The 14,565-nt window shown below is 52.5% G+C and overlaps 1 protein-coding gene across 1 annotated transcript in view; it reads right to left on the bottom strand.

Moving 5' to 3' along the window:
• Positions 1-3,591: 3,591 nt before the first annotated feature.
• Positions 3,592-14,565, bottom strand: part of LOC131407632 (deleted in malignant brain tumors 1 protein-like) — a 69,859-nt gene continuing 58,885 nt past the window's right edge. The window contains exons 17-21 of the mRNA XM_058544389.1: positions 14,171-14,379; positions 13,143-13,327; positions 8,411-8,799; positions 5,298-5,569; positions 3,592-3,755 (exon numbers count right to left, since the gene is read on the bottom strand). Coding sequence (XP_058400372.1) covers positions 3,592-3,755; positions 5,298-5,569; positions 8,411-8,799; positions 13,143-13,327; positions 14,171-14,379 — 1,219 coding nt within the window. The remainder of the gene's footprint in view (positions 3,756-5,297; positions 5,570-8,410; positions 8,800-13,142; positions 13,328-14,170; positions 14,380-14,565) is intronic.

Here is a 14,565-nt window from a genome sequence, read left to right as displayed (position 1 = left end):
CTCCACGCTTTTGCTCACTCTATTTCCTCTGCCTGGAATACGTTCTTCCACGCCTCCCAGACTCATCAGGTTTTTCCATCTGAACCACAGGACTTGGTTTTCTTATTCCAGGCTTAGCTGTCTATGCAGTGGACGCGACACACACAGCCTCCCTCAGCCTGCACACACACAGACTAGGCTGCCTCTCCAGGTGCACAGACACTGACACCTTGTGTCCCAGCCAAACACACTCAACGGGGAGGAGACTCTGAGGTCAAACCCAAGGCCCCTGGAGCAAATGACCATGAGCTGAGGCTGTCCCTGATTAGCTGGAATCCTCTCTGATGCCATCAAACCTGTTGGATAATGAGCCCCCACCTTGGCAGAACCCCATGCCGGACACTCCAGAGACAGGACTGGGGGGCAGGATCTCAAGGATCTGCTGGATATTGGCTTTCAGCCCGTGTTGGGTCCCCCAGGGCCCAGCTGGGCTGTATTGCAGACGGATGTAAAAGTCACAACAACCCACAAACCCCTCCTAATGCACCTGGTCCTCATTTGCAAGGGTTCCCCACACAGCTGCAGACAGGAGTGCAGGATGCAGTAAGATGTGCAAAGTCTAATGGAGGCCAATCCTTGGGATCCTGGTGCCCTGGGGCTGGGGGCAGAGGAGGGAGGAAAACCTGGCACTAGGAGTCCATGGACAGGACTCCATGCGAGCCCTGCCTCTCTGTACCCCGATATTGCCTGCGTTCTGTGCTGTCTCCCCCTCTGAGCCTTGGTTTCCATCCTTGCAGGTGGGAATGGTAATACCGGACCCACACAGCTGTCAGGGGATTGCATTTCACAACAGGTCCGAAGTGCCCGGCTGGTAAGAGATGCTTGATCCGTGTTTCCTCCATGCTGTGTTCTTACTGGAGGTACACAGTAGAGTCAACAGTAGCAAAGGTGGAGGCAACACTGTCAGTCAAAACACTTTAGGGAAGTGTCATTATAAGAGGTCTTTTGAGACTTGATTAAGAAAAGAAAGTGCCTCTTTGGAAGTGCTCTGGGCAAGTCGATTTGGCCCTGCCTCCAGAGTCCTCCCATCTGTACAGCAGGGACTCTTCTCACGAGCAGGGCTCAACTGCCCTCCTCACAGGGATGCAAGGACTCCTAAGCCAGCAGTTCTCAACCTTGGCCACATGGGAACCCTCCCGGAGATTTTAAATCTCAGATGTCAGGCCCACCTGCAGAGATTTTGCTCTGCGTGATCTGGGTGCAGCATGGCAGCAGAAGGTTTAAAGCCCCTGCCCTGGTCATCCTCATGTGCAGCCAGAGTTGAGCATCCCAGCCCTAAACCACAGTCTCAGCTGCTGGAAATCACAGCAGCCTGGTGTCACCCCCACCCTGTCCAGGACGTCGTGTGGATGGTGGGTCCCTACTCCCAGGCCAGGCCACCTTCTTGGAGCCCTCTGTGCCCAGGATGTGCCTCGTCCCGCAGCCTCTGTCCAGAGCCCTATCACCCATGGCTGTGCCTCCTGCCTTTGCCTGTCACCACCTGACCTGTCTTTTGCTCCCAGACTCACCTGTATACATTTGCCACCCACCTGCCTGGGCCCTGTAGGCTGTCACCTACCCCCCTGAACACCTGCCATGGCATTTGGCTCTGTCCACCCACTGCATGCTACTCCCCTGAGAGGCAGGGTCTCCCCTGAGCCACATGGTGGTGCTGTCTGTCCCTGTCATCTGCCCAGCCCTCCCGTGCTGGAGCCCCTGCATCCACAGAGAGACTTGTTGCGTGCTAGCCGCATCCACACTGATTCACTGATCACATACAGAGCCTGGCCTTGTACTCAGAAAGGGCCATTACCTCTTCCCTTGAAAGGAGCCCATGGCCAGGAGCCAGTCTGGATATGGCGGTCATCTGTGAGGGATGGCTGCTTCCTGAGGGGGAGGGGATATTCCCAACGAGAGAGAAGATTCCAGATGGAGTCTGGTGGGTGCAAGTTCCCCTTTATAAAGGTAGAATCATTTGCAACACCTCTCTGTATCCCCAGAGCCAAGCACAGAGCCTGGCTTTGGGCCAGCTTCTGATGGAATGAATGAATGAGTGAATGAATGAATGAATTCAGGGATCTGTGTTGGTTCCCAGGCACTGGACATTCTTGCAGTTCTTAGATGACCAACCTGCTGCTTTGTTCCTCTGATGTATACTTCACAGCCACGTGTCAGCTCCAGATCGCAGCTTCTCCCACATCTGCTCAGATCCTGGGCCTGGTGCTTACGTTTCACTGTATTGTCATTGTCATAGGGACAGACTCGCTATCATGGGTGACCCTCAATGCTTTCCTGGATCATTCAGCCTGAGAGAGCTGGGTGAGCGCGGGCAATGATGGAGAGGATACTGGAAACAGCTAATGCCCCAGGGCCCCTCGCTCCTCTGCCTCTGGCAGGACTCAGGGGTCACCCACACCCTGTGGAGGTTGAGATTTCTCACCGCAGCGCTTCCAGGCTCTCCGTCAGCCTTAGTCAGCTGGCAGCTGTGGCCACGACCCTGTTGGAATTCTCCGTCCCCTCGTCCTGGAGTCTCCCCTGCAGCTGCTGCCCCGTTGGGTCTCACTCTGCTCAAGTCACACCTCAAACATGGGCATTGCCAGGGCAGTGTGCAAAAGCTCCCATTCTTACCAAGACTGATCTAGGGGCCCACGATCTGGCTTCTGTCCCATTTTCCAGCAAATCCACTGCCTCCTTAGAAATCACATCATCCTTTTGTTTCTTCTGAGACCCGGTGTCACCTGTTAATCCACTTCTCCCTGGAGACCATATGCAAATAGGCCTCCTAGTGGCCCAGTCCAATGCCCCAGAGATCATGGGGGCGCTGAGGAGGCTGCTCTCTTCCCTAAACTCCCAGCCCACACTTCTGGATATGATGTCAAAACCAGAAGATGCACAGATTCTTGGAAAAATAGAGGCAATCATTTTGAATTTTAAAATTATGATGCCGTTAGCATTCCGGTCTTTCTCTAGATTTCACACTTCCTGCTTTAGGCAGAATCAAAACATGCCAAGGACAATGGAGGACACCTTATCTATTCCCTAGAAGGTTTTGGAAGCCACACAGAAGAGCCTCCTGGCCTTTGTCATTCCTTGTGACAGCCCACTCTACTTGTCAGATTAATTTGAAGGGATCCAGTGCTTAGGTGAGCCACTGGAAACAATGACCAAACGGACACTTGCTTTGAAAAGAGTCCTTTATTCAGCTTGTCCTCTAAATGGAAAGGCTAAGATGTACACCACAGGCCTAAGAAGCTAGTTCATAAAGGTCAGAAGAGAACGTCTACCTAGAGAGAGCTCGGCTGCTACTAGTATCCGGCTCACGGCGGATGCAGGAGTTTAAACACCGGCACCTGCTTGCCTGACATTTTGTCTCAGCCCCGAACCTGTTTCTGGGAAAACCTGCCTCCATCTTTCTGCACCCCCACCTCAACCCCCGCCACTGTGTGCCCGGGCCAGAGTGAACAGAGTGGAGGTGCAGCTGGGTGCCAAGCTCTGGGCACGCATCTCTTCCTCCCTCATGGGTCCCGAAGCACACGGGGTCGATGTCTGAGCGCTGTGTGCGTCCTCCTGGCTTCACATCTTAGAGCTCAGAGGCTGGTCATTGGCGGCGCGGGTGTTCCTCCCCAGGGTGAAAGCTGCCACAACCAGGACCACGACCAGGAAGACCCCAGCAGAGACGGCAGCGCTGTGGTAGCTCCCCTGCGTGCTGGCCTGCTCCTCCACGTCAGCCGGCGGGGCTGGGAAGGAGAGGGACCAGGAGAAGAGAGTCAGGATCAGGATGAGCCCAGGGGAGAAGATGAGGGACAAGTAAGGGTGGTGGTCCCAGGGTAGGTGATGCCAATAAGAACTGTTTGTCTGGTAGGAGGGGACAAAGGAATGGGAGAGAGAAGTGCTGAAGGGGAAACTGAGGCCAGACCCCAAAGGGCAGCTGAGGGTCAGGCCAGGGAGATTCAGTGTCTTGTCAGCCAACGGAGCCGGAGGAGGTTTCTCAGCGGGAAGTCAGAGCTGGGCTTTGGGAGATCAGAGCTGGCTGGAGGCTCCCGATGGACAGGAGGGGAGATAGCTGGGGCACTGAGACCAGTTGGGAAAAGGGTACAGAGTCGCAGGCAAGAGGTCCCCAGCCCCAAAGCTCCTGCAGTGTCAATGGGGAGAGAAGGGAGAAGAGAGAAGCGGGCAGCATCCCCGTCAACCATCACCCTGCCCCGCCGTCCTCCTCTCTGTAGCTCCCACTCCCAGCAGGGTTGCCGTGCACTCTGCTTATTTGGCTTATTTCTGAATTGTGTCCCCTCCTGCTGGAATGGCAGCTCCACAGGGGCAAGGATTTTGATCTGTTTCTGTTTGTTTAGTCATTCGTCTCCTGGCACGTAATAGGCCTTCAATAAAAACGCATGAATGAGTGAAGAAAGAGCCTAGATCAGCCAGACATCGGGATGAGCTGAATACTGGACATAAGGAGAGAGAGTCATCAAAGATGCTCCATGGGGTAGAGCTCTGTGACCGAAGGGAGGGTTTGTGACAACTACTGCTAGCCCACACCTGCCCCTGTCATCAGTGCCACCACGTCTCTTGACCTGGGCCCGGCCTAGACCGGAAATCCCGGGAATCACTCTGCAAACATTTCCTCACCCACACCCACAACAAAACAGCACAGCGGGAAAGATGATCCCCATCCTAAATGAACACAATGAAACTGCTTGTCCAGTGTCCGGCCCTGTGAGCAGTCAGAATAGATCAACCCTGCCGACACCCCCACGGCCAGCCGGACCCTGATGTCATTACCCGTGGGACTAACTTGTTATTATCATCATGAGTAATAATGTTATCACTAATGTTGTTAATATCAGTGACAATAACAATAGAAACAAAAACCACCATTCATTGCACCCAATGCCTTGTACCAGGCAGAGGCCAAGGCCGTTTAACGTTATTATTTGTAACTCTCTCAACAGTCCTAAGAGGGAAGTGTTAACGTGTTTGTTTTACAGACGAGGAGCTTGAGGTTCTGGGAGTTCAGACCCAGAGGATGAAGGTATCGGCTGTGTCTGTGTCCCAGGTCAGAACCCTCAGGACCAAACCCTACACGTGGCTGCCCCACAGACCAGGAGCCCTTGGAACAGGGCGGGAATCAACTCCGTATCGCCCGGCAGAGCACAGCGTGCCTGGCACACAGTAGGTGTCCAATGTGAGGTGGAACACGACACCAACAGAAACACCCTGAGTCCCCACGGGTCAAAGGCATGGGGCCCCGCCAGCAGCGGGGTGGCAGGGCGGCCACCTACCCAGGCTCCTCTCCTTGGTGTGCGGGCCCTGCAGTAGGATGGGCCCCAGGACGACGTCCACCTTCTCCTGGTAGGAGCCCACGTCCCTCTTGGCCCTCACCACGCAGCCTCTGTGGCAGCGGGAAGAGGAGTCGTACACCTTGCACACCACCATCTTACACTGCAGGTACACGGAGGGGAAGCGCTTCACAAAGTGGAAGGAACTGAATTTGAAGCGGGCGATGCGGGGCGACGGCGGAGCGTAGGATTGGTAGGTTTCATCCTTCACACACCTGGAAGAGGAGCAAAGTAACCCATGAGCTCTCACCAACGCACTGCACTCCTCGTGACGTGGATGCGCCAGGAGTGGAACTTCACAGCGCAGCCTCGAGGCCACGCCTCCTGCTGCACCTCACCCTCCTTCCTTCAGGACGTGTGGTTCAGACATTGACTGCCAGCCCTGCGGGAAAATCCTGGCAGTTCTGGGACGTCAGCAGCGTCTTAAAGCAGCAAATCAGCCCAGGGTGTCCACACAGAGAGAAGGCCCCATAGCGCACAGTGGGTGCTCAGTGACCCTGTGCTCACTGGCCCCAGGTAACCCAGGTGAGTCAGAGGTAGCAGGGCCCAGAGAGAGGGCAGGAAGGATGACATTTCCTGCCCTTTCCTAGTTTCAGGGCCAGGCAAGGTAATGCTCAGCTGCTCTCTGGCGTCTTTGGTGCCCACCCTCTCCAGGGCTATGTCTCCTGACCCGCCTCCACTTGCCCTGTGCCCTGGGCAGCCGTACCTTCCCCATGGGCCGGAGTATCCTCCAGGACCCCCTACCCTAATATCAACCACCTCCTCGTCCCCTCGGGCACCTCATCTCCACCGATGTTAAAAGGAAAATAACCTAAGAATCCACTGGAAGAGATTTCACTAAGCTATGGTGAGGGTGCATCTCCCAGCGACTCCCAGTGGAGAGAGAGGCTCGCGCTGGACTGTGTGCGTCTCTAACGGGAGGATTTCAGGTGATGCGGGAATGAGAAGAGCAAGGAAACTGGCCCATGGGGTTTGGGTGGAGATTTTTTGTGGCGAATGGGAGCTGTCACCAGGGCAGTCTGGCTCTGCCCGGAAACGTGACGCAGGGTCCATTGCTGTCTTCCTTCTGCCTTCAAGAGCTTCCTTCCTCCACGCTCAACTCACATTCAAATACCAAGCCTTTGTTCCCAGGCAGTCACTTTAGCAGCAAAGGTGGGAGAGAAAGGACCCAGAGACCCTTTAGGAGGTGGGACACTTGTAAGTGAGGCCAGGGGAACTCAGGGGCCGCAGTAACTGCATTTCCCATAAAACCGCACCAGTCAGGGCAGTCTCTGTAGCCAGAGCTCCGTAACCCCGGCTGCACTTCAGAGTCAGCCAGGAAATTTTTCACAACAGATGTCTGTGGGCTGGTCCTGTGGCTTAGTGGTTAAGTGCATGTGCTCCGCTACTGACAGCCCAGGTTCGGATTCCGGGCGCGCACCGACGCACCGCTTCTCCGGCCATGCTGAGGCTGCGTCCCACATACAGCAACTAGAAGGATGTGCAACTATGACATACAACTATCTACTGGGGCTTTGGGGAAAAATATAAAAAGGAAGAGGATTGGCAATAGATGTTAGCTCAGAACCAGTCTTCCTCAGCAAAAAGAGGAGGATTAGCATGGATGTTAGCTCAGAGCTGATCTTCCTCACCAAAAAATAAATAAAATAAAATAAAAATTAAAAAAAAAAAAAAAAAAAACAGATGTCTGAGCCCCACCGCAGGCCAGACAGAGAGAACATGCAGGTGGGCCCAGGCATGGCTGTGCTTGAAGCTCCAGGTTACTCTAATGGGTATCTGGTGGTGGAGGGCCAGGTGTGGCTAATGAGTTCCTGTGCTCCAGGAGCAGGGGAACATAGCTACCCCCACAGGCACATCACCCTCCCCCAGAAAATTGCATTATCTCATGTACATATATATGCCAGAATTGATAAAAACTATTCTCTAGCAAAGAAGAACTAAATCACTCCCTCATTTGCATTAATCTCAGTCATTTGACATAAACTCAGATATCACGTTGTTACTGTTTGTAGAAAGAGGAGCTGAGTAAGCTTCTCCCCCATCTTTGCTGCCAAGGGGCTGCTGTGAAGTGAACCAACTGCATAGACTGTGAATAAGACAAGCCTCAACACCCAACTACTGATTTGACACATATTGAAACCATGCCTGGGAAGAAATGTTGTTTTTTCTATCTCAGGGAGGTGTGAAATTTACCCTCCCAACTCTAGTTCCAAGCAGAGCCCTTACCCTGTCAGTACAACTTCTATATGAGGCAGTTGTTACTGAGGTGCCAAGGTCAAATTATAAGCCAAGAAATGGTGTACACACCAATGGACAGAGACGGAAGCATAGGGATTAGAGGTGCACACCCAGGGGTCCTAGGACCCTCCATGAGCTCAGAAGAGGACAGGACTCACCAGTCCTGTCATCCAGGGAAGCAGGACTATGGTGGAGCAGCCCAACCTGGCACCACTGACCCAAGCCTGGGCACCGCTGGCCTCACCTCTGCATCTCTTGATGGACCATGGACTCTGAGAACGTCCACTCTCAGCTGATAGAGGTCAAGGGACATTCTGCTGCCTTTGATGCAACACACCTTGTGGACCTCCGGCTGTGCATGCTCTTTGCCCAGGGCCCACCTACTCTTTCTCATTTGCTCCTCCCACCAGCCCATGATGTGGGCATCGCTATGCTCACTGGATGGGTGAAGAAACCGGCACAGAGAGGTGCGGTTGTCTGTCCTGAGTGATGCAGCTAAGGTGTGGCAGAGCTGGCATCTCAACCTCCATCTGCTCCAAAATCAACGCTTTTCCCACTACACGCGTGTCTTTTTAATACTAAGGCTTGCCTGGAGTTTGGTCACCTGGGGTCTCATCCCAGTTTACAGCTAACCTGATTGGTAACCACTTGAGTCATTCATTTCTCCAGACACTCATCCCCCTCTGTGTTAACCGGAGATGATAACTGGTTAAGCTTCAGCTACTGGGACCAAAATCTACATTCCTTGAGCCTTTGGGCTACTCGTGTTTGAGTTACCAGGTAAAAGTTTAAGTCCATCCCACGAAGACACTCCTTACCCGCTCCGGATTAGATCATAAGTCAGGGATGTAGAGTCATTGGAATATGGCGACGCCACACAGGTGTCCACAAATAAGTCCAGGGAGGCGTCAGAATGGAGGATTTCAGCCTGAAGGTACAAATTCTGGTTCAGGTCCACATAGTATGGGCCACTGGTCACGGGATACAAGAATGAAGAGGATGTGTAAAGGGAAATGTTCACGTCAAAATTGCCATACTGGACTTCCTCGACCTCGATGGTGTCATTAGCAATGTACATTGTGTCAACCCAAGTGTTCTCAAGCATTCTGCAGCTGACGTGAATGTAGAGGTCCTTCTTTCTCTTGATGATGCCCCTTGAAACCGCTGCTTTGAGGACGTTGGAATAGGTGATAGTATCATTATCTACCTGGGAGAGGCAGGCAGGAGAGCAGAGTCAGGCAAATGTCACCTGCTAAGGAAGTCTCATTGGTGATTTTGGTTAGAATGAAAGGGAAGTGACTCAACAAGACTTCAAAACCCTCCCAGAACCACACAGAGATGGCGTATGCCTACTGCCAGGGTTTCCATCGCCTGGGATGGGCATGCTGCTTAACTAGCAAGACTCCTGCCTTTCACACATCCCCTTTCCTCCACCATAGGAGAGGGGACCACAGTGTGGGCCAGGTGTTGGGGCCTCCTGGGAGCTGCTGCTCATGGGAAGATGGGGGTGTCTGGACGATCCCTTGCCCTGCCATATGACTAAACTCAGTTTGGACCACATGGGTCAGGCCCTTTCTTGCTTGTTCTGTTTCATTCTCACTACTGGTGGGAGAAATCAGGGGAGGTGGTCATGTACTTGTGGGAGGGGCTGGTGGGAGTAGTTTTCACTGTGCTGTTTGGATGGGTCTGTCGCTATTGCAGTTTGGTGTCTGAAGACGCTGGAGCCGGAAGCAACAGAGATCCGGAGTATTGGTGCACCAGGTCTCTGGTCTCTGGGGTAAGGACTTCCCCAGAGGCTCAAAGGAACAAGCGGGTGGGCCACAGCAGCACTGGAGCACTTCCTGTCACAATCTGCCTTTTCACTCCCCGGACCACGGCACCATTTGTTACTGTGCCTTTCACCAAATTCATAAGAATGTTGGTCTCTCACGCTGTTTGACGTGTCTACCATCTCATGAGTGACCTTTCTGGGGATGAGAGCCTGCTCCTGGTGGTCTGTGAGCATCACAAGGAAAGGATGATGTCTAAGCATCTCTCTTCTCCCAGAGCTTGGTATAGTGTCAACAACAGCGTCAGTAGCGTCAATAAATATCCATGGAATGGATGAAAGGTATAGGGGACAGAGGCCTCGCAAAAGCACTGTGACGAATGAAGGATTGGGCTGGGAGCAGCCATCCCAGATGCCAAGAGGACACAGGCGACCAAGGCCCCTGGAAGCTCCATGATCAAGATCATCTGGCCCCAAGTGAGGTGAACACAAGTGAGGCATCGCCAGGTGGAGACTGGGGGCATCTCTTTCCCTCCCACACGCTATGATGATCAGAAGCAAACCTCTCCTAGCCAGGTGCGAGTTCCCTCAAGCCATGGGTGCTTTTGCAGGAAGGAGCACAAAATAACACCATAATGGCCTACACAGAAGTCCTAAAATGTAAGGCAACCTTACTCTGAAAAAAAGAAAAAGAAGAGACGTTTGTCAGTCTCATTTAGTCCTCTACGCTGTCGAGAGCTACATCCCATCCCTGGCTGTTTGGGAGATCAGACAATTTCTCTCCTGGAGCCACACCTGTGCAGCTGAAATACAGTTACCCTTCAGAATGGGGTGTGTTAGGGAGGCTTTTGCTTCATGTCTGCAGTTGCAGAACCCAACTCTGAATTTGTCTCTTCCAGAAAAACACGTGAAAAGAGAAAATTGTAACAAGTAGCTTAAAGTGGTTTTGCGCCCCCTCGTCCCCTGCCCTTCTCCCTGATCACTGGCTTCCCTTTTCTCCCTTCCTAGGGCAGAAAGAGCTCCCTTTGGTTCCAGGGCCAGCCTGGCCTGCAGGGGACACCAGAGCCCACAGGTTGGACTCAGGTCTAGGAAGGACCTAGAATGGGCTCTGTGGCCTCCGTCTACTCATGGTAAGTACACTATATTTTCTGCCTTTATGTTTCCTTAAGAAAATTTTTGGTTTTATATTTGAGTGCCAGTAGTTGTCACAATAAACCATATAAATGTTGTCACCTTGTTACTTCTTCAAACACAAGCTGAGGCGCCTTCAATTTAACTCTGTACAGTAACGAGTTTTTTTAGAATCCACATGTCTCTATGGTTTCTATGGACAAGCTAAATTCTGAATCCACGCCACACGATGCCTGTGGAGTGCAGGTTTATTTCTTGATCATAAGAAGCAGTTCCAATTTTAGATTAAAATTCCTTAGCAGCCGTCTGCTCCGTTTGGAAGGAGCTCACTATGTCATGGGAAGATGTGCAGATAAGTCAACTGCTGTTCCCTTGGAGCCCTGGACTCTTCCACCCTGGCCTCCCTCTCATGTGGAGGGATACCTCATCTATTCAGCCACATCAGCCAACATCTGTCAGACACCTGCTAAACGGGGCATCTGGGGGAGTGGTGGAAAGTTCTGGCTATGGGTCATGCCATCCCACCTTTGAATCCTGGCTCCACAGTTCAGGATCATGTGACCTTGGGCAAGTGGCTTAACTTTGTAAGCCTCCATTTCCTCAGGATTAAATGGGAACAAAAGTCACCCTGAGAATTCTGGCAGTCACAGAACTCTTAGTTCAGTGCCTGGCATACACATTAACTGTTAATAATCCGAATATAAAGGCTTAGGCTGCACACCAGGGGACTGGGAGTGTCAAAGACAAATAAACTATTGGCCCTGCCCCTGAGGCACTCCGTTTGGTAGGGGCTACAGGTATTTAAATAAACGGAGGAATAAGAATGTGGCATGTGCTGCCCATGACCAGCCAAGTTAGAAGAACCAGGCTGGGCATGTTGCTTTGGCGGCTCCTAATGGAGATGAGGGAACATCGATGGGGTGGCTCAGATGTCAGAGTCTCCAGGCTGCACATTTGGAACCAGGAGGGGTGATCCCCTTTGGTAGACTGATTCCCACTGACTAAACTCATGACAAACCAGAAACCAACACGATCAATTTACAGGGCCGAAGATGAAAGCTAGGTTGATTAGAACATTTGCATGGTGTATGTACCTTCTCTGCATGTTGGTCTTCCTAATCCACTAGGTTCCTCTCAGAAGGTGACCTGGTGTCTGTAAGGACTAAGAAAAGGGAGCCGTGTGACCACAGTGGCGATTGCAGACCCTCAGGTCCAGGCTCCCAGGCTGACAGGCCAATCTGGTGCTAAATGAGTGTCCTCTTCCTCTCACAAATTCTCACGTGTCAAAGATTCAGGAAGAACCTTGCCAGGTAATGAACAGCATCATCTTCGCACCAGCACAGTGCCTGGGACACAGCAAAGGCTCAGGGTGTCTCTGGTGAATGAAAACTGAGCCCTCGGCCTGCGTGTGCCACCCATTGTACGTACTCGAGCATTTCATGTTGTGTACTTACTGCAGGCGTAAGCCAAACAAAAGGATTTGCATTGTGTCCGTGCCCTGACAGACAAAATCTGGAAATGACTACTTAGGTGTCAGCCAAAAACGCAGAACTTAGAATGGATAATTTAAAATAACTTTACATAAAATGACGCGCAACCATTCTAAGTGTACCGTTCAGTGAGGCTGGACAATAATCACGCCCACAACGAGACACAGAACATTTCCATTCACGCAAACGCCTCCCTCTGCCCCTTTGCAGTCCACGCCTTCCACCAGATCGGCTGTCCGTCACTATCCATTTATTCTCCATTTCTAAATTTTACAGAAATGGAGTCCGCGAGCAGGTCCCCTGGTGCGTCTGCTTCTTTCACTCCGCGTGACGTTTCTGAGATTCTCAGAGTCTGGCGTCGGCTCTACCACTTCGTGGCTGAGCGGCCTTGGGTTTGACCCCTCGAAGCCCAGCCTCCATATTTTTAAAGTGGGATGACAATGAGAGAGGACTTGGTGGGGTTTGGGGAGTGACATGGACTAATCCCACTGTCTGTTCACTTGTAGGGTGACCAGCATCCCAGTTTGCTCAAGGTTGAGGAGTTTCATGGGACACAAGACCTTTCCATGCTAAAATCTGCCAAGTCCCAGGCAAACCAAGGCAGTTGGTCACCCTACACGGTGACAGCTCAACAAATGGCAGCTGCAGAGGCCAATTTACTGTGAAGCTAGTGAAGCTTAAGCTTCAGCCCCCTCCCCGCAACGCGCACAGGTTCTTCCAAAGCAATCCGCGTATTGCACAGCCACGTGTTTTTGTCAGATTTATAAAAGTAAGATATGTTTGCATTCTTCTGCTTAATGAGGCACCCGCCTCTCTCATCCACCCCAACCCCAAAGTGTGTAAGCTTTCGGCCCTACAACACCTGGAGCTGCCCCGGGAGCTGCTGTCACTTTTGCTGACACGAGTGGCCACTTGCCAGGCACCCTCTGTGCTGGACAGTGCTGGAAAAGCTGCCTGCTGACCTCCTTGCCTTCCTTCCCTCTCTTTGGAAGTGGCTGCAGCCACGTCATGGCACCAAGAAACAGATGTATATCCCCTCCCTATCATGCTTTGGTCATACCATAATCATGTCTTCTGGTCCCCAGAATTCACTAAGCGTAGCGCACATCACTATAGGAAAGCTTGCTCAGCGGGAGACAGGGTGGGAAGCCCCTGGCTTACCTGCTCGAGGGTGCCGCAGCCTGAGTAGGGAATTGTGAATGTCACCTGGCTCGACGTTATCTGGGGCCGACACTGGTAGCTCCCGTTCCAGCTGAGAATGACAAGATCCCTGGCAGAATAGCCCAGGGATTGGAGGTAGATTCTGCTCACGCTGGTTTGCATGTGATTCGACCGACAAAGCAGCTCTGGTGGCCGAGGCAGAGAGTGCAGTCAGTCAGCGCCCCCGAGTCCCAGCAAGTGCCACCAGGAGCTGCTCCCACATAAAGGCACAGAGATCAAGATGGCTGACAGTCAGCACCAGGATATGCATCCCCACTACCCCACAGTGGAAATATGGCTGAAGTCGGCCTCATTCTCGTGAGAGCCCTATGAGCGCACAGGGACTTAGGATCCCTCTGATGGGGAAATGGGGCAGGAGGTGAGATGTTTTGCCCAGTTACCATTTATCCATAAAGTAAAGTAACACTCCAGTTGAATTGTGGGGATGTGAAATAAGGTCCTTTGGCTCCGGGAGCAGGGCAGTGCTCAAAATCCTGACTGCAGAAGGGAGCTTGGACACCACCTTGCCCAGTCCCTGCCCATTCTGCCAATCAGTCCACTTAACAGCTCAAATCATGGCCGTTAGCCTCTGCTGGGGGTGGCTGAGTGACCAGCTCAGTCCATCTTCAGACAGCAGCCAAATGTGCTAGGCGTCAGGACATGGTCCAGAGTCCCACACTCTGGGAAGGTCACAGGCCTCAAGGTCACCTCTGCCCTTCGCACCATCTCACTATATGCTGAAAGCATCATCCTGCACCTTCTACTTAGTCTCTGATGACCACAGTAAGGCCAAAACACTGTGCATCGGCTAGTTCTGGCCCTTGACCTCGTTTCTAGGCAGCCAGAGTCCCAAGACCCACTGCTCTCGGCCCCGTGGTGACCTGACAAGGCTGCTCTAGTTTCTTATTTCACAGCCACAGAACGGTTGAGCAGCAGAAGGCTCTCAGAGGTGCCCCCACTCCCGGCGAGCCCTCATGCAGGGGACTTACTGGTGCTGTCATTGGAAGGACTAGAGTAGAAGTCGGCCTGGAAGCCTCTTCTTGTGACACTGCCGTCGCTGATGAAGCGAATAGACATGAAGTTTGACGACGAGGTGAAGGAGCCCCTTGACCCATCACAGACGCGTGCGACAAGGGGGGAACTGTGGTGGGGACCATCAAACACCTCGACGTAGTCGTAGTTACAGCCGCCATCAAGCCTGCAGAGACAGAACACACAGCTCTGGCTTCACTCTTCACCAGGATTCGATGCAGGGGGTCAGATCTCAGGGAGGGGTCGCACCTCTGTGCCAGAAACTCTGACAAAAGTAAAAGGGAAAGGAATGATTTTCTTAAATCTAGCAGAGATTCATTTTCCCACGATCTCCGTGCAGGGGTCTTAGTCC

This window comes from Diceros bicornis, chromosome 6, assembly GCF_020826845.1.
Source record: "Diceros bicornis minor isolate mBicDic1 chromosome 6, mDicBic1.mat.cur, whole genome shotgun sequence".
Taxonomy (NCBI): domain Eukaryota; kingdom Metazoa; phylum Chordata; class Mammalia; order Perissodactyla; family Rhinocerotidae; genus Diceros; species Diceros bicornis.
Note: the sequence above shows the minus strand (reverse complement) of the source record. Positions and strands in the feature narration are given on the sequence as shown.